Genomic DNA, 23354 nt, shown 5'->3' on the forward strand with positions numbered 1-23354 from the left:
ACACTGTTTAATTTTTAGATGGGATAGCACCCCCCCCCCAACGTTATGTCTATAAATATTATTATGTATTAAATACAGTGTGGTGTTTAATTTAACGATATTGGACGAAGTCTTGAAAAAGGAGTATAAAATGTTATTGATTAACTTGCAAGTAATGCAGAGGTGTTAGGACTTTGTGATCGATTACAAGATAAAAAAATAAGAACACAAGCGCTGTTCTAAGTCGGCTGGTTGTATTCTTAAATTATTAGTCTACCGACAATTGGACATTTGGACCGATATGTTGTCAATCACTAAGCCCAAAGTGCGGTAAATATGATCAAATTCAAAATAAATAATATTTATAAAAAAATAAAATAAATGTGTAAAAAACAAATTATCAAAAGTGAACATTCTTTTTTTAATGAATAAATAAATTGTTCTACTTTCAAGTATACCGTATGTTCGAGTTTAGTTAAAAATTATATTCTCCATAGTTCGGTATAAATAGGAATCAACAAAGTTTAATTTTAATATTTACAATATAATACTATAATAGGAAGAAGACTAGAGGAAGAATAATATTGATCTTAGGTATAGTATCGGCTAAAAATAAAAATAATATATAAACATTTTGATAATTTAAAATTATGGGTATATTATATTATGTTATATTATACAATAATTTTATTTTAATCAATTTACAATTAATAGTTTTATATTTGTATTAAATTGTGACAAATTTCATATTTACACTATGTTTTCTAAACTATATGTGTTATACTAAACCCATAATTTATTTTGAACTAAATTGATGAACGTATTAAATGATTACTACTTAACTACATAATATACCTACTAATACACAATTAACAATTTACAATAAGTATCTACTATAATATATATTATGTGTTTATAAAATAAATCATTTTTGCTTTCCCTGGCTTCAAAACGTGAAAAAACAAAACACGATTTTTTATTAATAAATAATTGCTATGATAATTTTAAATACTTCTTCACACACATTTTTAAATCAAATATGTTTCTTCTTATTTGAATTTGAGCAACTTATATGTTTCAATATAAACGTAAGAATATAACTAATAAGTAATAAAAAAAATATATATAAAACAATGGGTTGCACATTCATAAAAAATAATACATCATAAAAGTGACTAGCTATGTAAACATAGTCGTTTGAAGACGATTCCGACTATGTTTGATTTGTGTGAATGGTTTTTCTCACAATTATTCTGATTCCGTAGATTACTTTTAAGTCCATAAGTAGATAGTAGATACGTTCCTAGAATAAAATTATAGTTTATAATTAATCATTTTTTTTATTCGTTTGTGCAGAGAAAAATTTTTCTTAATATATCATTAGGTTTTAACTTTTAATACCTAGTGACTTTTTTGTTGTTGTGGAAATGAGTAAAAGTTGTTATTTACGCATGGAAAAATCTAAATAACTTTCTCTGTTAGTATATTTTTTTAACACTATATAGTTTTAAGCAATTATAATTTAAACCTAGCTCATAAACATGATCATTGATATTAATCATTGAGATCAATTATATTATAAATATATGTAATTTATTGATAGAAAAGTAAACGAATTTAAATGAAATGCATATTTAAATATTCTATATCGTCATAATTACGAAAAACAAAGACCTTCAAGTATGTAGGTACTTTTACATTGGCCCAGGTTAATAATAATTATTAATTAGTAATAGTACATAATTACTTTGTACAAGTATAATAATATTGGTCGTGTGTAGGTTTATGTAGTTTTGGCGTTTTGACAACCTAACAAAAAAAATGATTACGAAATTTGGTTAAAAATACCAGTTTTAATGACGCAAATCGTAAGCTATCAATAAGCTCTCGATTTTAAAAACTGAAATGAAACGAGATTAACGAATCAGTAAGTCGTAATATTATGTAAATTATGTATTAAGGAGGATGTCACGTCATATTCGTATGTATTGTACTGTTTTCTCCGTATTACTAACACATACGACATACCATACAAAAATTTACTTTCAGCAGTCTCAATTTTGTAATTAGAAAAGGTAAGAACATTATTTGTGTTCTTTCGTCAGTGTTTTACGGTATTTTTATTGTTGAGTGAGTTATGAGCATGTAAAATATTAAAATTTAAAAATGCTCGTAATTCATTTAAAAATTAAAGTGTCGTATAAAACAGATATATTTTTTTTGCAATTGAGTTTGATTATAAGGCATTATAATCTAATATTTGAGCTAAAATATACACACAATTGAATCTGCTGAATGTATATTTTGGAATGGTGTGTGTTAGTAAAACGGAGATAACACGCGCGAGTACGATGTACTCGATGTACTGTTAATTTCCTAGCGTATCGTACAGTCACGGGTAGGTATTTTTATTACAGGTATTACCTATTTGTAATAAAAATATAAAATACATAGACATAAATTTGAAAGATACGGATTCTGATAAAACGTTTTAGAAATATATATATAAAAAAAAATTACAATCATAAATAAAATTTAAGTTAAAGTTTGATACAAAAAATGTGTAAATCACTTTCGGAATCATTGTATAGTGTATCACATAGCAACTTTCTACGGATATTATTTAAAAAAAAATCTATAAGACGTATACAATATAGTGTCATTACAATGCAGTGTCGGTAATGTTTAGCAGGTATTAACTAGGTATTAAAGATATTTTATCATTATAGTCTTACTATCTGTATAATATATATATATACTCGTATATCCATTACTTTACATTATTATACACTGAGAATTTATCAATTTATTATTCACCCGGTTTTGTAATAGTAACACAAAGTCGGACTTAATTTTTCCGATGTTTTTTATTATATTATTATAAGTAGGTAGGTACTTACAGCGTTGTGTCTGTAGCATGCTGAAAAACCGTTGGACGGTGTGCTTCAATCTGGCTTGATCCTCCGCCGTCGTGTCGTCGTGGTACTTCAACGGCACGATTGCGTCTGCGTGAGACGGTGGCAATGGTGCGCTTCGTTTTTTCGTTTTCGCTGCTTCGCCGTCGTCACCGTAGCTCGTGATAACCGGCGATTTCGACTGGGCCGCCGCAGCGGAGAGTCGTTCGGCCAATGACGGTCCTGCAGGCACACTTCGCTTGGGGTTGACCGCCAGACTAGCGTGTTTGTACGACGGCTGGGCTATCCGCTCATCCGTGCCCGAAGTCAAGTCGGGTTGGTCGCTGTTGTAACTCTCTTGCGAAAAGGACGGCTGCTGCTGCAGCTGTTGGCCCGCAGAGATCGCAGCCTGCAGCTGTTGTCCCAACTCTTGACTGTTGGCCGGTTGTTGGAAGTCGAAGTTCTGCAGCCCGTTGTTGTAACTCTGACCCGCGACCTGTTCGGCGCTGCCAACGTTCAAAGGGTAACCGAGGTTCGGCGTCTGGTAACCAAAGTTCTGTGCTTGGTAACCGGGACTTAAGTACGGCAAGTATTCTTCGGATTGCGCGTTCGCTTGGAATCCGGCGGGAAATTGTTTTTGAAATCCATAACCTTGCTGCGGCGACGTCTTAAAGTCCGTGGGATTGAACGCACCGCTCAGTTGCTGCGGCGGCGTCTTAAAGTCCGTAGGATTGAACGCTCCGCTCAGTTGCTGCGAAGGCCTTTGGCCGATCACCTGCTGTGTGCTAGCCGTGCTTGGAGACGACGCTAGATTACCGCCCGTCGGTACGTTCTGCACAGGCATTTTGATCGGTTTGAAGATCAACAATCCTGCGTGAACCGAATCCTTGTCGACTGCGCAAAAATACACGTTAAGTAATAACATTTATACTATAATATATATACAACGCGTTGAAAATAATACAAAATCCAACTGTCGTTTTTATACGGCTGACTCGGCCGTGCCATGTTTTTTATGATTCAATATGCGTCTTCTAATTTATATAGGTACTTATATGTCTACGAAATTCGAATCGGTCTTGTACATCTAAGCATGTTTATTTTCCGTGTACGTGCCTCCGTGGTATACTCACTAATCACGTACAAAATGGTCAAATTGTAGAAAGTACCTATCACTGACTACTACTATGGCAAACTACACGAGGAAGTATGCCACGGGGCCCTCAGTTTGTATTTAACAACACAATAACGTAATATTTTACTTCGTTATCAATTGACTACATAGGTCTACAAAAATAAAATCTTACGGTTAATGCTAAGTACATACATATTTTAATTTGAAATGTTTGCAATTAAAATAATAAAATCGGTTGATATTTGATAATACACATTACAAAGGAATTATTACGTGGTACCTAGTAGGTAGTATTGAAAATTATTGTTTTCATCATAAAGATAGATGAAGGTACATTTTAATTTAAAACTTAAGTGAAAAAAATTAATGACGGTTTTATAGTACTTAATTTCGAAATATTTGATTTCTTATACATACCGATATTTATTACATTAATTATATTAATAAACATGATTTTGAAATAAAAAAATTACTTACCTATACAAACAAATAATAATTTATTCAAATTATTAATTTTAGTATCTACTCAAAACATCCTGTAAAACTACAATTGTCTAAGTTTATTTTATAACTGTGTTTATATATTTTTTAAATACCGTCAAAATTGAATAACTAGTCAACAGATGGGCAATATTTAAATTTATTATCATGAGCCTATTATACATCAAGATTTTCGAGTTTCGAGTATCAGTTGTAACAAGGAAATTCAAGTTATATAACTCATATAGGTTATTTAACATTTCCGCTTATATAGTTAATATTATATTTCATACTGATTAATTTGAGTTTTTAAAAATAAATGTCATTTATATAAGTAACATTCGTGTCAACAATTTTAAATCAATTCTATTACGATTAAATTATCATAACCTTTTCCTGGTAGGTCCTATAAAATATGCTTACTTAATACATCTTTATCAATGTTTTATTAATTATTTAAAAAAAATAAAAAGTAAATTCATAACCTATTATATAGTACCAGTTAATAAAACTTCATCAACTGGTAAACTAAAAACAATGTCTAAGTTATATTTTTTCCTATCACTTCTAATTTAGTTGCTAGAAATACTTGCAATAAATGTTTTAAATAATTATTTACAACTTTTTGATTATAATCTAGGTTACAAACGGTCAACAAATTGCGGGTCTTGGTTTAGGTTTATCGCGTATTATTAATTCTTCCATAGATTATTTTTGGAATTATTGAAAAAGATACTAAGCATTTAGTATATAATATTATGTCCATCAAATGTATCATTTTGTACTTACATGCACTTTGCACTTGATTGGAAGTGGATTCCTGTGCATTCTGCACTGCGGCTCTTTTTGCCGTAAAGCCGTTACCGCCGTATCCGTTGTAAGCCACGCTACCGCCGTATCCTGTTTGTGGAACCCCAAATCCTGTCTGGTAACTGGGGGCCGCAACTTGGTACGCGTTGCTGGAATACGCGTTACCTTGGTACCCGTTACTCGGGTACACTTGTCCTTGGTATCCAAACGCAGTAGCAGTTCCGTAACCTATAAATAGAAAGTGTATAGTGTATACATTAAAAATACTATACCTAAGGAAAAAAGTTGTCGGTGGATAATATTTACTGGTTGGCTGGTGTATCGGCGCTACAGGTAAATGGTTGTATAGGCCTACGCTGGAATGTATGTCCAGTTGTGGTTCCTGATGGACATCGAACGCATGTGTCGCAATTGTTTTACCAAAGTTTGAAATCGCTTCGCCTTTGGTCTGCATCAGCTTGCCCTTAGCCACGACCACATGCCCTTTAGCTTTGATCAATTGTCCCTTGAGAGCAATCACTCCACCCGTTATTGCTTTTGCAGCTTGAAACACTGAACCCATGATGGCTTTTTTAATGCCCCACAAATTGAACGATTTTGTGTGGTAAGACTAAAATGCAATACATAGATTCGTGTTAAGATTTCATAAATAATACATTAACGATTATTGTCAACGTTAAATGTATATTTAAGACACGTACATTTGATTTAATCTTTTTAAAAAGTTTACAAACATGACATACCAATGGTTCTTCGAAATGTTCTGGAAAGTTTTCCGCGGAATGACCAATAGATTTACCCGATGATGTGCCGGATAATGAGCCGAGTAATCCTAATTTTTTCTTCAATAGTGATGAAAATATATTCCCAGATCTCTTGGTTCTCGAATCGTCTCTATCGGTTTTCGTCTCATCGATTTCTACGTTTTCGAGAGGGTCCAATGATGTGGCTCTCGTTACATAACCATTAAGGGCGAAAATGACAATTGCCAACACGAAGATCTGTAAAAAAAATAACATCATAATAATTACAGTTGATTTTTGCAATGACAGATTGTGTCAGTTTGTGTATCAAATCGCAGAACTAATTTCATGAAATTGTAAGAACAACGAACGACTCATATTATAGTAAGAGTTACGAAACATTTGTAATGTTTTAAAGTGTGATTAATAAGTTATGTGATGTTAAGTTTAAATGTTATTATTATTCTGTATAGTAGGAGAAAGTTTGGGTTTGTTTAATATTGTTATTACAGAACCCGTTTATCCTGATATAGCTAGTTCCGGTCATCTTGAAATGAAAGTAATACGTTACCTCATTTAGACACTGCTTACATATTATTAAACATGATATGGGTTTTATTATAATTTATAAGTATTATAACATTCATCGCACGCGTACTCGATTAACATATTAAATGTAATTTGGCTTAATAATTATTACAAGTATTGTTTTGCATGTATTGTTATGATCGTTAGCCAAATATCAAATAGTAAATCCATTGTAAATTGTAATTACTTATTACTTATTAAATAACACTGCTATACCATGATATAACGTGGTGATTAATGACTTAACTATGACTAATTAATAATATTGTATTCTAAGATAAAATTGGAATTGATTACCTACATTAATTATATGGTTATTGATTTTACAACATTGTAATATTATTATTAAAACCTAATTCGATTTCATTTATTTGTTCACCAGACCATTAATCTAAGTTATTTTTTTGTAGATTAGGTAGGTACTCTAAGATCCTCGATTATATTATATGTTTTGAATAATTCAAAATATTTAAATATATTTATAATAAGTAACCAATTAAAACAAACATCACTTATTTTCTTATAAATAATAAAAAAAAAAACAATAATATATTAAAAATAAATAAATTGTATGATATTTATTTTTACTATAAAGTAAAAAAGTTGTATAATAGAATAATTTAAAACATATATTTTATTCACTTTTAAATCTTGTGACTTTCATAGTACAAGTATACACATTTAAATGAAAATATTTATGTATTGTTATTATATCAATTTTATCATTATCGTTTAAATTTATTTAGATAAAAAGGTTTTTTATACCTAGAAAAAATCATCATTATTTGAAAGGAAATAAAAATAATATAATACTAGTATACTTTTCTTTATCTTTCCAAATTAAGCTCTAGAAGATTTTTTGATTTTTTATTCTACATAATATGGACATGTAGAAGTGAAAGGTATAAATTAATTTTACTTTTAAATAATTCAAATAATTCTTATCAGTTATCATAAAGTTTACTATTTGTGTAGCCTTGAAGTAAAAATATACGAGCCTAATTTAAGTCTATTAAAATATAGTTTTATATTAATATTGGTTATTGTCGTCAATGTAGTTTTTTAGATTTCCCCAGAAGTAAGATTCGTAGTCTAATATTTATGTCTATGTTTATTTTTATTCCCCGTGATTTGAACCGGTTCCAAGTAAAGCTGCTTAGATATTTTAGTTGCGTAACACAGATACTATATAGTTGACCCTAGACGACCCAGACCTTGCTTTCTTCGTTTCGCAGTAAAGGTATTTATTTATTATTTTTCATATATAGTGAAATTGTTTTAAGAACTAAACGAAAGTAAATATTGTGTTGAATTTAATCAATTTTTATAATATTATTACACAATAATTCTGAATCAGTTGACAGTGATTCATAAAAAAACCAAAAATAGTGTCAGTCAATGTTTCCGAATTTGAATTTAGAAATATAAGCCGATAATTGATAAAGCAAATAAAATCGGATTAAATACAATATTACCTTATTATATTTTAAAATGCTTTTAAAGAATTTAAACACAGCTTTTGTTTACAGTTTGAGCATTTTCTATGATTGAAATACGTATTGTCTATAATTCATAGTATAGGTGTAAAATGACGTATGTATATCTATTTGCATGTTTTTTAGTTATGTAATAAATTAATTACCAATAAGGTGACTATGTTATGTATTTATTTTTTAGAGAAATATTTTCACGAATCACGAATACTACCAAAAATAATAAGGTGTTTCGAGTAATCGAGACGTGTCAGTAAAATGTAATAATAATATGTACAATATTCAATACTTCCTTCCTGTTGACGTTATGAGATGAAGTGGGAAAGTTTTTATTTCGGGTTCCGGAATGGGTGATATACAGCCACACAGGATTGTATATAATTACCTATATTTTTACGAGGCACAGTGTATAATAAAACCTATTTTCTAATAAATTAGAAATAAATTTTAGTTTCTTAGTTTATTTTTTATGGTGATGTTATCGTATTTAAATATAAAAGTATTATTTAATACTACGAGACCCATTTACGACTTTTGCCAGTTTATATTTTACACACGTATAATTAAATACTTATTATTTATTAGTTAATAATAACTATAATCCATATCATCACTACTTATAAATTATAATGATACAATGATACAGTAAACACAATATGATCAACCCCACTCTCTTTATTTTTATTGGTTTTATATTGAATTTGATTGTTAATTATCCAACATTTTTCTTGTATTTTAAAATTTATTATTTAATGTGTTATACATAAAAAAAAATTTAACACGCAATTTGGATAACTATATCTCCGGCTAACAGGGAAGTACAACAAAATATTAATTAGTCATGGTATGTTAAAAAATCCTTACATTGTCATGTAATTTTACGTTATGTTATAAAAGAAAAATCAACTATACATCCATTGGTATCTTCATATTAATTAATAATAACATAAGATGGACACTATGTACCGAATGGTATGTATGTATAATAATACATACATAATAAATAATGAAATACATGGTTTATTTTATACGGTAGTCATTATAATTTTGTTGTTGTACATATCACTTTTCACTTACATTTGTTACATAAAATCAAAATACATAATATTAAATTATGACAGTTTTTTTTTCGTGATATAGCTATCTAATATCTATATTAGTTGTTGAAAAAAGTATAATTTAGCAAAAATTATAATACTCATATTGAATTCCATTTGTTTTTATAAGGATATAATAAATTTATAATATTGTTATTATTTATTAATCTTATATTATATTTATCAAAATACATGTTGATATTGACATTTAATTTTAAACTATATTCAAATTCTAAATAGGTAGTAAAAATGTTGGTTCTATGGATTTAATCGTATTTCTATCTTTAAGCATTTTAGTATTGTAATTTTGTAATTGAAACTAATTATTACTATATAAATTTAATACAAGTGTATATTTATAAATTTCTTAATATTTTAAACTAAACTCATAGTTAAATTCATATTTACCTACATCAATATTGATTTTTTGTTATTTTTTAAATTTTTCTTGGGCAGTTTAAATTTTATCGTTTTTCCAATCTCGCCATAATATACAATTCTATGTGTGTCATATTTAATATTATATGGCATAAAGTATATTTTTTAATTAATTTAGTTAATACTTAATTGTATTTTTGATTACTATTAATTTTTATACTATATGGTTACTGGTAGGTACTATTTTATATTACTAGGTATTTTAGCACATTAACATCAAATTGTTTTAGTTTACATTAGGTGAACATTGATTTTACATTATATTAAGCTATAAATTTATCATACATTGTATTTTTTTTTTAATAAGAAATTAATTTATATACATTTGAAAGTAAACCGATAGATTCGTACAGATTTTCTGGATTGTGTAATTCATTTCTAGACTCTATGCAATTTGGACTGAGGACAGGAATTTTTTAATTGTAATTTGTACATTGTATGTTAGTCATAATGGAGTGGAACGTCTTTGCCATCAGATATCTATGTGCGAGGTCCTTGTGAGTTGTGACTCATGTGACAAATTTGGTGTAACTTTTTCCTTACGATTTAATCTGACGTAGTTTAGTCAAAGTACCTACAATGAAGACATGTTTTATGCCTCTTGATTTATATTTATATTATTGTTGTAAGTGTAGTAGATTATATTTTATCTCACTTATATTATTTATAATATCATTTTAATATTATAAAATTCATAAAATTACCTTAAATATATTTTTATTGGTTCATTAATAGTGAATTATTTTCTAACGATTAATGGAAATTAATGTCTTTTGGGGTTTAAAATAATAAATATAATATGTTTAAAATTACATAATATATTTAATATCTTGGGATTAATATTAATACATCGTTTATTTGTATGATTATCCAAATTCTGTTAAATTAACTAATACCTATTTTGCCATTATAATTTAGCTACGTATGTATTATAGTTAATTTAATTAGTTAAAAATGCCTAGCCTATATTCTGTATTTATTTATAACCATAATATAGATCGTATTATATAATAGCCATAGAATAGGTATAATATAGGTGTGTGTGTATATTTTTAAACAAATTAAAGTCATTCTGTAGAAGACGCACTGTAGTACTGTGCTATCTAATATAATATTATATATATTTTTTCCCTAAAATATTTCATAGTTATAAAAAAAATAGATTATTTTATTTGTTTAATCTAAACAGGAATTGTATTTTAAAAGTCGAATATTCTAGTTTTACGTAATTCTCTCGGTTTTTCTCTTTACAGCGTAATATTTTTATTTTTATTAGGCTCATATTATTTTCAAATTTTAGAGGTTATTATGTTTGACTCTAATGTATATATATACGAAATAAGTGGATTATCTAATTAATTCAAAGAACAAATTATGTATTTTAAAAAATCCATACAAATCTTTTGTGGCATCATTGTTTATTCACTCGACTGTATAACTCCTTAAATTATAAGTTGATGTATATGTTGGGACATTGCCAATTACTTTATTGTAACATATTTCTGTAAGTACCCAATAAACATTAAAAACGTATTGTTATACATATTACATATTCATCACTATAACTTATGTAACAAAAGTGGGTGAAATCTTTATTTGGTTTTAATTATTGTGAAATATCATATGCATTTATAGTTTATAGTGTTTATACAGACAATTTAAACCAGTTTACCTTCGTTACACCTTAAACAGGATCGAAGTCGTATATTTGGTAAAAACTCATGCATTAACGGTAGTGTGACTTAATGATACATATATGCGGTCTCTCCGGTAACATAAATTATTAGAGATGGGGAATCAAATATTTAGATGCGTCCTTGAAGCAAACTCCAGAGTTTCAAAGAAAGTACATTTTTCAGCAATACCCCAGGCCATTCTACAGGTTTGGGCCAATCACTCAAGTTCGGTTGTTGTAGATGATTATCTTTCCAAATTATTTAGTTGTAATTATTGATTAGTAAAAAATAAGTCTGCAAATAAGCAACTGTGTATTTCGGACGAGAGAGATCAAATGGACAAATTGTATACGTACTAGTATATTATTACATACTCTTCCTATAATAATTTAAAAATAAAAGTTACATAATTAAATAAAAAATTATATCAATTTATAAAACTAAATAGTAAAATAATTCTCTTAAATTATTATGTTGCCAATAACAGTAAGTTTTATCCACCCCCCTTCCCACGAAGAAGACAAAAAAAAACTATTCATTATTTTATTACAGAATCATATATAAAATCTCTTTAACGGTTTACTGGTTCACTAGTCTTCCGTAAATTAGATTAAGTGTTCATCGTAATCACATGGTTTAATAAGATTACTTTATATTATTTAGTATAAACCTGAACGAAATAAATGTGTCGCTTTCTCAGGATTAGAGTAGTAAGGAGTGTCCTGACTCCTGAAGAAGTACTTCTATTTTCAAAATGAGAAACCCCTATTCTATTGTAAATTATTTGGTGAATAAATTTCCTGAAAATTTTTACGTATCACAGTCAAAATTTAAATTAATAGTTTTCAAGTTATTTAACATAATGTATCAATATTTATAGTTTATAAAAATATTCCGAGTATAATAGATATTAAATTCAATATCATATATAATTTTTATTTTTGTATTATTGTTTTTAAGGACTATTTTCATAGGTAATTTCATTATTATTTATCCTCTAAATAATTTACATTAGACATATTATAACTCTCATTTGTAAAATAGTAATTTGTATCGTCTCAAGATACTTTTTACAAAGATTTGAAAATATGGTTTAAGTATATTTAGAACGTAGGTATATTTAAAAATTCCAAAAATTAGAATTTGAATAATTAATTATTATTTAACCATCTATGTTCTATATCTTTTTTTCAGTTTTTGAACCATCATACAACGAGAGACCGTTTTCCCATCATTACTTCTCAGTAATTTACTAATTTACCACAAGGATGATGGATAGTAAGCCAGGTGATCGTCATCAAGTGGATCATCCAGGTGATAGGATAGATTTTTAAAATAAGAAATCAATTCAGTGGTATTTTTTATATTATACAATAATATACTATTTTATTAGTTCATAAACAAATATTGGTATACGATAATAAATTATTCTACATCACTTTACGGTGCTATATTATTATTATAGATATAACTCAAATTTAACATGAGCGTAAAATTAGTTAGTATGAACCTAAATATTTGTTTATTAGTACTCTTTTTTCCAACAACTTCCCTACTTTTTGGAAACTGTTGTGACTTGGTTAAAAAGACATTACATTTTGACGTGTAGAACAAACTTTTTTTTTAAAAAGAATATACGATCATCATTATTTAATCTGCTGGAGTCCTACTCGGAAATTGTCTACCATTTTATAGTTTGCTATATCACAGAGATATAAATAGATTTCCCGCTCTTCTTCCGATATAAAAAAATAAATGAATAAAAAACACCGATGACACAGCAAAAAATAATAAATAATTTCACTTGGGATCTTAATAGTACACGTATAGCTATAGAGTTATTTTTATAGTATCGAATTGACGATCATCGCAACATTATCAAGTACTTAATACGAGTCATAAAAATTACGTTTGTCCGCAGGCACGCGAAATCACTTGATGACCTTTGTGGGTCGAACTATTCTCGACCGCTACAGTTAATCGACTAGGTATATAAGCATGTATATAGCAGTGACTTATTATTGCTAAATCCCGTGTAACGGTATGCACGTATATTTCATTATTCAATGATATTCCATTGGTACTTAGAGATCGCCCCCAATACGTGTTCACATTTATAAAGACGATCGATGGCCACTGTTTTTTCGTCGTATAAAATATCAATGGTGATGACAGTTGACGACGCGATCGACAAAATATCTATATAGGTGTGCATTACAGTGGCGTGTAGCTCGTGGGTGAGCTGAGTCGTTCATGCTTTCTAAACGCGAGCTGTGCACTGTCGTCGACACTAAGTATGTAATTTGGAATCAATAGCAATGTATACACTATACACTACTTAATAATCGCTTACCGGTCGAAGTACATAAGGTTAATAATAATTATAATAATTTAATATTATCACCTCGGCGGCGACAGAAAGACATTTTTATTGGCCCAAACATATACCCAGACATTGGACTACACCGTTTAATGCTCAACACTTACTACACTTAATTTGTTTTCCAATTTTCGTTTTGCAAACTAATTTGAATTTTGATGTTCATTTCGTGAACTGCAGTAGGTGATCATAACGATCACATTAAACTAGAGTATGACCATGTTAGGTTAGAGTATTAAACTAGAGTACCAAATGAATATTGCATTTAGTCCTACCTGTCTTGTCTTTCCGTGAATATTAGGTATGTAGTATTTTAACGTCACTATAGTGACAGTTTATATCACATCATATAACCGACTGTCAGAGGCCATTAATTATTTGCACGTAGATATTGGTGCCGAATCGGTGGTAATGGTGAAGAATTTTAAATCAAAGTATACTGAGGCTAATCGGTAATTTAATTATTGTTTCTGTTTAAAACGATCGTTTAGACATTTATTGTAATATGTAAAGTACTGTAATAAATATTATTCAATAATGATTATCTAGATTTTACTTACCTACAATTTACAAACTAATTATTACATGAAAACTGTTACAAAAAGAATACTGTTTTTTTTTCTAAATTATAAAATATTCAATACAGTATTGATCTATATAATTTTGTCATAGAAATCGTACTTTCATATTCATATAGACTAGGTAATTATTAATAAAATTATAACATAGTACCTTGGTTAAATTAAATAAACCTATTTAAAGTCAGTTCTATAGTGAATTAAAATAAAACCTGATGATCAAACGCTGTGAAATTTTATTATTTCTAAGTCAATTCAGAGAAATGAAGTACACATTTTTTGTTTTAATTACGGTTTATATCATTACAGTGACAATATTTCGTCTGTATGTGAGAAGATACATCAAATTGTAAGTTATAAAATATAATTCATGTAAATTTAAATGGTCACATTTGTAATAATTGGGACATTTTCCTCTACGTTTCATGTCTCATGTCAAACGACTTAAAATACGTATAAGTACCTATATCTTTATCTAAGTTGTTTGTGCTGTTGCCGATACAGAAAAGACAATCATTTATTTTACAATTGTAACTATTATTTTTATCACTATTATCGTTATTATTACTATTGTATTCAGTTTTTTAATATTATTTTTTTTTTTTGTATTGTGCGCGTGAGATGTTTAATGCCGTTACAACTGACTTTCACCTTCAGACGTTAACACTGCCGCAGGTTGATGTTTTGGCGGCAAATACATATATAGCTATACGAATGCAACAAATATAGACATTTTACATACCAACTGTCGGGTAATTTGTGTTTATGATATTTTTCAAGTTCCCAATGATCAATTGTACTTTTTAATCTAACTATTACGTTGCACATTATTCACGCCAATATTAATTGATTCGATTTTAAGACTCGCTATTAAGTTATAACTAAATATAACGAAATAACGACAATTTTAAGAAATATTTATAAATGTTAGCAAGTGTCATATTTGGTTCATAAGTCATAAACACAAAATCATAGCAGTATTTTTTTTTTTAAATAATTTCATAGAATGACATTATCACAATATTTAATAATACATACAGGCTAACGTCGGCTAATGTGTCGAGGATTAAAATAACAATAAGTTTCTTAATGAAATCGAGTAATTAATAATAGCAGCAATTCTCGAAAGTAAATATACAATGGTTCATGATTTCATGAAGATGACGTCTCATCAATTATTTAGTAATAGTTTAATAGTGAAAGCATTATGCAAGATTAATGTGACATTAATTAGTAGGTAAATATCATTTTTTTATTAATTAAACATTTTAATTTTAAGTAAATTTAACCTAGTGAAAACTTTTACTAGAATGAAAACGAGACTAAAATTTTTTTTTTAATTTTAATAACCCCAGGCGATGCGTAGCTAATGGGAAAGCTGAATAATTTAGTATATTATATACACAACATTTAAATGCAAAAACGTTACGTTATGAAAATAATAATTACATGTTCTAGTATCAAAATTCAATATCAGAGGGCTTAAAATGTTTATGCAGTATGCGTGATTGAAAATGTTTTAATAACATTTTTCACCATAAGTAAACTGTATATATATATATAAATCAATTTATTATTTATTATAAAAAAACTACATAAATTTAATTAAAATAAAATAAATATATATATATAATATGTATAAGATTTCTTAATGAGTTTTTTGAACACTAAATTTTGAAATTTATCTAGAACAAAAATCAATTCCCATTATATGATATACTTAACTGAACTAAATTTTGTTTAATTAAAATGCAATTAAGACATTTAATTATTAAATATAAAATTATTTAATTGTGTATTAAAATGTAGACTGGAAATACATCATTATAGGAAAAGTTATGGGCAATTTAAATTTAATCGGCTGATATGTTAAGAAATTAAAATTACCTTAAGTAAGTTTAACTAGTCAACAATTATGTTATACTATTAGTTATTACCCTATAGTCTAAATATTTTAGTATTATACAATATATGCATAATATGTACCGAACAAAAAATATTGATATTGCCGTAGACACATAAATTACTGAAATTTATTGTATAAGTTAATGATCAATCTACAACGATGAAAACGTATATTTATGAAAAATATTCTAAGAACTAAAATTGTTAATAAATTTACTATTAAACATAAAGTTTATAAGTCTAAATTAATTCTGTTCGTTTTATCGATAAATGTTATTATAAATAATATACCTAGTAGGTATATGGTTACGATTTAAAGAAAAATTAAATCAATTCAAATGATCATCATAATATAGTAGAAGAAAATAAATTTACTAAGTAAAATAAAAAATGTATAAACGTACCTTCATTTTAACAATTTAACATCAATAGCACAGTTCTTATACTTATAACAATATCAACAACAAAAACAACAACAATAACAACCAAATCGACAGTCTAGTATAAAAAAAAATAATATTTTTTCACCGGTAGATATTAATATATATGAATTAAATAAGCACTCTCACTATATCACCCGCGCGGGAAGCACTTGCACTCTCACGAGCTCGGTACGTCATACAGTGTTCGGTATCATCACATGAGGCTTTTACCCGGACGGTTACCGCTCAGTGACCCCACCACGGAACTCGGTAATAATATTGTCTTACACAACGACCACGAGGTCCTTTCTCCACACATTACTGTTATTATTTTTATAGCGGACACTCAAACCCAATCGTGCACAGTAGGTATAAAATACAAAATATAGTTTCAGGAACTATGATGGAGGGGGCTATTACATATTTACTAGACCCGTTTTTCAAATGAATAAAAAAAAACGTATATAGGTACACAATTGAAAGACAAGAATATAAAAATGACTTTTTTACTAGAAGCCGTCTTTCCAGTCAACCTCGAATCAGAGCTTGGGTTTTTTCTTAAAATCCATTTCATTCATAGACCTGGCGGGAGTCATTTTAGCAAAAAGATCACCGAAAAAAACATTTTTTGAGCCAGTTATTAATTTATTATAACCGTTTTAAGCTTACATGAAAACTCGTTGTTAAATATACGAGTACCTATGTGTAGTAAAAATAAAATTTTTTTTTAAACATAGGTAACTTAAACTTGATACTGAAATTAACGTTCAAAAAAATAGTATCTATATAAATCTTCATGAGTCATGTAGTTATATATGATAAAATAAAATAATTATTGATTTGTATTAAGTAATAACTATTATAGCATAGCAGTATTTATTAATATTAGATCAGTTTAATATATTGGTTTGAATAAGTATAAGTAATTTAAAAATTTAATGATTAATTTATGTAATAAAAATTTGTCCACAGAAAAAAAAAATAAAAATAAAAAAATTAACTGTCATGATTTGTTTTGTAATTTTTATTTTTCAGTTTTCCGTATCAATCGTTCTATGGAAAGTTTAATATTTTTATCATTACGTTTTAGAACCCTTGCAGAAGTTTAATTTTTTTAATTGTTATCTATTTATTTTGAACACGACCGCTCCGAATTTATGACGTTTCAACTCTGGTTTTCCTTACCCCGTTGTGTTGAACTTTCCCCTTCCGAACACCATACACTATAAATCTTGATCATTATTTGCATCCAACAGGATACAGTTATGTAGTAAGAAAACATTTAATATTATGAAATACACCAAGCCTGCAGATCTTGAAATAATTAGGTAAGGACTATATTGTTTTCCTGAGTCACTCAGTGTAAATTAAATGTGAAAATCAATTTACTTACAGGACGGGGAAAACGAAAATAATTTGAATTTGGGAATATCTATCACTGGAAAGCATATACTCGGTCAATCCGTAAAAAATTATATAATATTTCTTATATCCGAGTATTCGAACAATTGATGTATCCACGGAACTCACAAGAGTTGATCCACATAAATTTTCAAGTAAAATATACTATATTTGCTCAAACGACCATTACTTATCGTGTGTGCCACCATCATGGCGCGCAGACGGTAATAATGATAATAATATTATTATAATATTGTGTCGAATCGTTGATGATTTCTTAAAACATAGTTTGATGTTATGACATGTCGATCACGGACACGGTTATCTGTGTTATGATCTGGTTGTTGCCATTATTCCAGGTGATACGAGTGGAAAATTATCACTCAAACCGTATGAAATTGAATCTCGACAGTATAAATGCGTTAGTATAGCAATCAATGATTTTTTCCACTAGATTTGAAATCTCACGTGTGTAGTTATCATACGTAGGTATTATTATTATTACGAATCATTGGTAACTTATGGCGAGGAGATGCATTAAATTCCCCAACTGATTTTAAACCTGAGGTCTAGCTATAGGTATATCATAATATATAATATCCAATACGGATGTTTGTGTATCTGACAGTAACTAGTAATATACTTGCATGCTTGTTGCTTATAGACGACTTAAAACTAAAATAAGTACCTATACGAAATGAAAATTCTAATGAAGAATAAAATCATGTAAGTAATAGTTACTTATAGTTCAATAAATATGGTTACTATAATATGTTTTACTAAAACTATAAGTTAAGTACATCGTACATCCTTATATCACGCTATATATCTATTTATGTAGATTATAATATGGATTATAGTGATGCGTTTGTATTGAAGAAAGTTAACAATATTATATAAAAATGAATAATTATTAAAAGTAATTATATCTTATGGATAATAAACATAAAACATAATAATGAAAGCGAGTGCATAAGCAACATAATAATATGATTTTAAATATATTTACGATTCTAAAATAAAAATGTAAAACCAGCAATATACATGAAGTATAATTATTTATTAATTTTGAATTTTATCTTTAAAATACTTGGTTCATAATTCAATTGAAATGTTACAATGACAATTATGTTTTGACTAATGTTAATTAATCTAACGCGTGTTAACATAGTATTAACTTTATTAATTTATTATTATATGTAATGTTTTATATATTATATAATATATATGTATGTATAATTAATATATATTATACTAAAACAAAAACATATAAGATAATATGACAATGTACTTTGAAATCATTTAATGAATATAAACGATAAAATATTGGTTATTAATTATTATAATAAGGTATTCCACTTTTCCGCCAGTATAGTAATATACTCGTATATCTCGTTTTCCACCATTACAAATTTCAGTTTTATACTTTAATAACCCGTTTTCTATAAAAAAAAAAAATACATGAAGTTATTAATAATTAAGAATCACTTTAAATTTAACTAAAATAATTTAATTAAAGGTGTGTAATCGATTATTAATTAAAAATAATTTTAAAAGTGATCAATTTCAGTGAGAAACGGCAAAACTCCTTATAATTTAAATAATATATATTTGCCAATCTCCTATTACTAATATCTTGTCTTAAACTATATGATATTACTAGATTATGAATCAAAATAGAAACAATAAAGTAAGGATTGAAAATATTTTAATAAATAGAGTTTTTATAGATTAGAAAAAAAATGGATATTGTAAAGCATTTTGACACTTTTACAATAATAATTTATTAGTTTTCTTTAGATGAAAAACATATATTTATTTTATTATTGACAGATTGATGGATAATGGATTAAGAACTTACACGATTTATAGTTTATTTTATACAATCGAAAAGATTATATATTATTATTTTGTTGCATGCTAATTTGACCGTTGTGTAATATACATCATGTTATTATACGGTAATAATATTACCGTATATTATAATATACGATATACGATAAAAAATAAAATATAAATTCTGAATAAAGATAAATACGTGGAGAACAAACCCGTGTCCTAAACTACGCCATAAATTATATACCTATGTGGCATAACTAATTCTTAAGGTATTGTACAATCAGTTAAGTAAAAACTAAATTAAATTATTATACAATCAATAAAGTAAAAATTAAATTATTTACCTTCTAAGATTAAAATATAAGATATAGTATAATATATAATATAAGATTAAAATAGTTATTATTTATTATTAAAATTTTTAAGCTAAAAATTAATTGGCAAGTAATATACTAACATAACTGTCAGAATACAATAAAATATGTATATATACAATTTCTGTTACCGTGTAATGCAAAACTCCATTTCCGTTATATTTTAATAGTTTATTAGTTTATTTTGTATATTTTTAACAATATTAAAAATATGTAATAATTAGGGCTCGGATTTTAAAGCATTTGCTTTTTTTTTATGTATCAGATAGAAATCTAATTTTCATACATAAATTCGGTTCACGTCATTCTGATTCCAGATAAACCAATTTATATTTGCTTTTTTTTATATATATAAATCCTTTTTTCAGTCATTTCAGCTGTAGAATTTTTATGTTTATTATGCTATCATAGCGTAATAATAAAAAATGGAATAAATAAGAAACGTAAAAATCCAGAATGTAGACTAAATGTTTTATATTGGATTATTATTGTTTTCGTTATCGACTTGATTATTAAATGTATTAAATGTATAGATTGTCGATCTACATAAATATAGAGTGCAGTACCTATACGGTGAGTATGCCTATAACATCGATATCGATCATTTCAAAATTTAAAACTTAGGATTTTGTAATTTGAAACCTCTTGTATGAAGTTATGCACCGATCACTTCAAGATGTAAAGAGTTCGTTTTTTCTATTTTTATGTTAAATGTTAAATATTCTATCCGACCGACAATAGAGTCAGTTTCATTACTGCAAATCTAGGGAAGTATATGGTAAATAATTTTTTTTCAATTTTTTTTATTCATTTTTATAACTAGTTTGTGTTAATTTTTGATCATACTTTTTTTTTGGCTTTTTTTTTTAAATAAAATACTTCTTTTTTGATTTTTTAAAACAACCGTGTGCTTTTTTAGTTGCTTATTAAGCTTTAAAATTCGAGCCGCAGTAAAATAATTTAAAATTTAACTAAGTGTTTAATGTAATTATATATATTGTACACTATTCAATCAACAATTTTTAAAATTATAATTTTTAAATATGTAGGCTGAGTATACAATCATGGTATAATTTGAGTATTGTCATGTAGTCTATATACTCGTATGTTATATCATTTCAAATTCATTTGATACTATAATATTAGATACTTTTGAGCATATAAAAAGTAATATTATGATATCTATATAATTATGGAAAAGTTTTATTCATGTTAATCGTAAAGAAGTTTTATGTGAACTTAATATGAAAACTTAATACAGTTGAGAGATTTTAACTATTTACTTTTACGAATGGATTTAAAGATGTATTTCATTCAAGTACGATATTTAAAATAAATATATATGAAAGACTTATTGATAGGAACAAAAAAATACATATTGTTGTTTTTAATCAATTTAATTAAAAAGTATATGTAATTTATATTATTATGCAACCTAATAAGCCAATTAAACAAAAAATTATGTAAGCACATTAAAATAAATTATATGAATATATTCTACGGTAGTTACTGATTGTCGTTTAGCGATTTGAAAATTAAATATTTTATATCCCAGAAAATATATTACGAAATAAATATTAAAAATTGCCAAAGTTGCTAATGTTATTTCTAGTTAAAATAATTGTGAGAAAATTAACTTAGAATTGACAGTCATGATTCATAATATTCAAATTCAAATAAATTTGTTGTATAAGAAAATTCCTTATAAAAAAAACTATCGCATGGTTTTTTAATAAGCATATATTATTATCTTTGATCATTTTATTATAACTTTATCATAATATGACTTATGTTTTTATAGATATACCTAATTACAGTTTTTTTTTTTTTTTATAAAACGATTTCATTAAAATGTTGATAATTAGATAAACCAGGTAACTTTGGAGATTGTTTGAATGTTATCGGATAAAACATAATTTCAAATAATTAATATAATTTTAATTGTGAATTATTGGTTGCTGCATAGGTATTTAATGGTTTTAACTTTTAAGCATTTACTTTGTACATATTTTATTTTCATTCAAAATACATTAACAATCTGTACTTCTTAATTTACTATAGCTGAAGTAAAAAATTAACTTTTTAATTGAACAATTAATGTTAGTGTTAGCATAAATATTTACATATTATAATTTTATTTAAAGAAAAATTAACAATATATAATATAAAACATTCAATTTTTCGTTCATATAGTTTTTTGTAGTTTGTCATTTAACAATTATTATTTTTTGTATGAAGTATTTAAATGGTTTTTCGTTGAATGTTACAAATATTGAAAATGCGATCATTAATCAACTATATTAACCGTTTACCGGTCATTAAGAAATTCTTCGTGAGTATCTACCATATAGTGGCTAGTGACTACTACATACGGATTAAAATATTGTAGCCAATCAGACCTTCGAAGGTAGTAATGTGTAGGTGGTTTCTCCTGCCAATAAAAATGCTACAGTAAAAAAATAAATTACTTCAGAAAGTGTTTTAGAAAGGCAATGAGTACTATTAAAAATGATTGTACCTACCCTTATATAATAAAAGCTTTGTAGCTGTATTGAACTATATGATCCGATATTTGTAATTTATACATAATATATGTACAAATGTATATAATATGTATACATTTATTAAATTATTAAATTGACCCTTTTATATTAATTCAGATTATCTTGGCGAAACCTGCAAATGGAGCGTAAGATAATTAATTCTTCAATGTGATATATAATATAATATATTAATTATTAGTTCATCAAGTAACCAATAATGTACGCAATTTTAAAATATAAAACATAGAAATTTAATTATATATATTTAAATCAAAAATTGCATTGACCGAAAGTTGGATCAACGCAACTATTATTCAATAAAACGAAAGCAAGATTATAGAAGAATCATAGTAATTAAAAAATGACGATGCAATATAAATCTTAAGCCATCAGAGCATAAAATATATGACTACCTATAGTGCAACGCCTAGAAACACGCGATAACAAATTTTATGACAACATATTATATTAAGTTTCAAACCACTGAACACCACAATATTATTTTACGTTTTATATTCTTACCGTATTTTTAACTGAATTGATATTTTATATTTCGTTACTAATTTATGATCATATATA

At 26.8% G+C, this 23354-nt stretch overlaps 1 protein-coding gene across 1 annotated transcript; it reads right to left on the minus strand.

Annotated features, from left to right (window-relative positions):
• Positions 1-617: 617 nt before the first annotated feature.
• Positions 618-16850, minus strand: LOC114129034 (uncharacterized). The gene is made up of 6 exons (XM_027993656.2): positions 16601-16850; positions 6042-6299; positions 5605-5908; positions 5278-5526; positions 2880-3767; positions 618-1282 (listed from the first exon to the last, which is right to left on the minus strand). Coding segments are annotated over exons 1-6 (1707 nt in total). The 5' UTR covers positions 16607-16850; the 3' UTR covers positions 618-1280.
• Between the last annotated feature and the right edge of the window lie 6504 nt (positions 16851-23354).

This window comes from Aphis gossypii, chromosome 2 (assembly GCF_020184175.1).
Source record: "Aphis gossypii isolate Hap1 chromosome 2, ASM2018417v2, whole genome shotgun sequence".
NCBI lineage: Eukaryota > Metazoa > Arthropoda > Insecta > Hemiptera > Aphididae > Aphis > Aphis gossypii.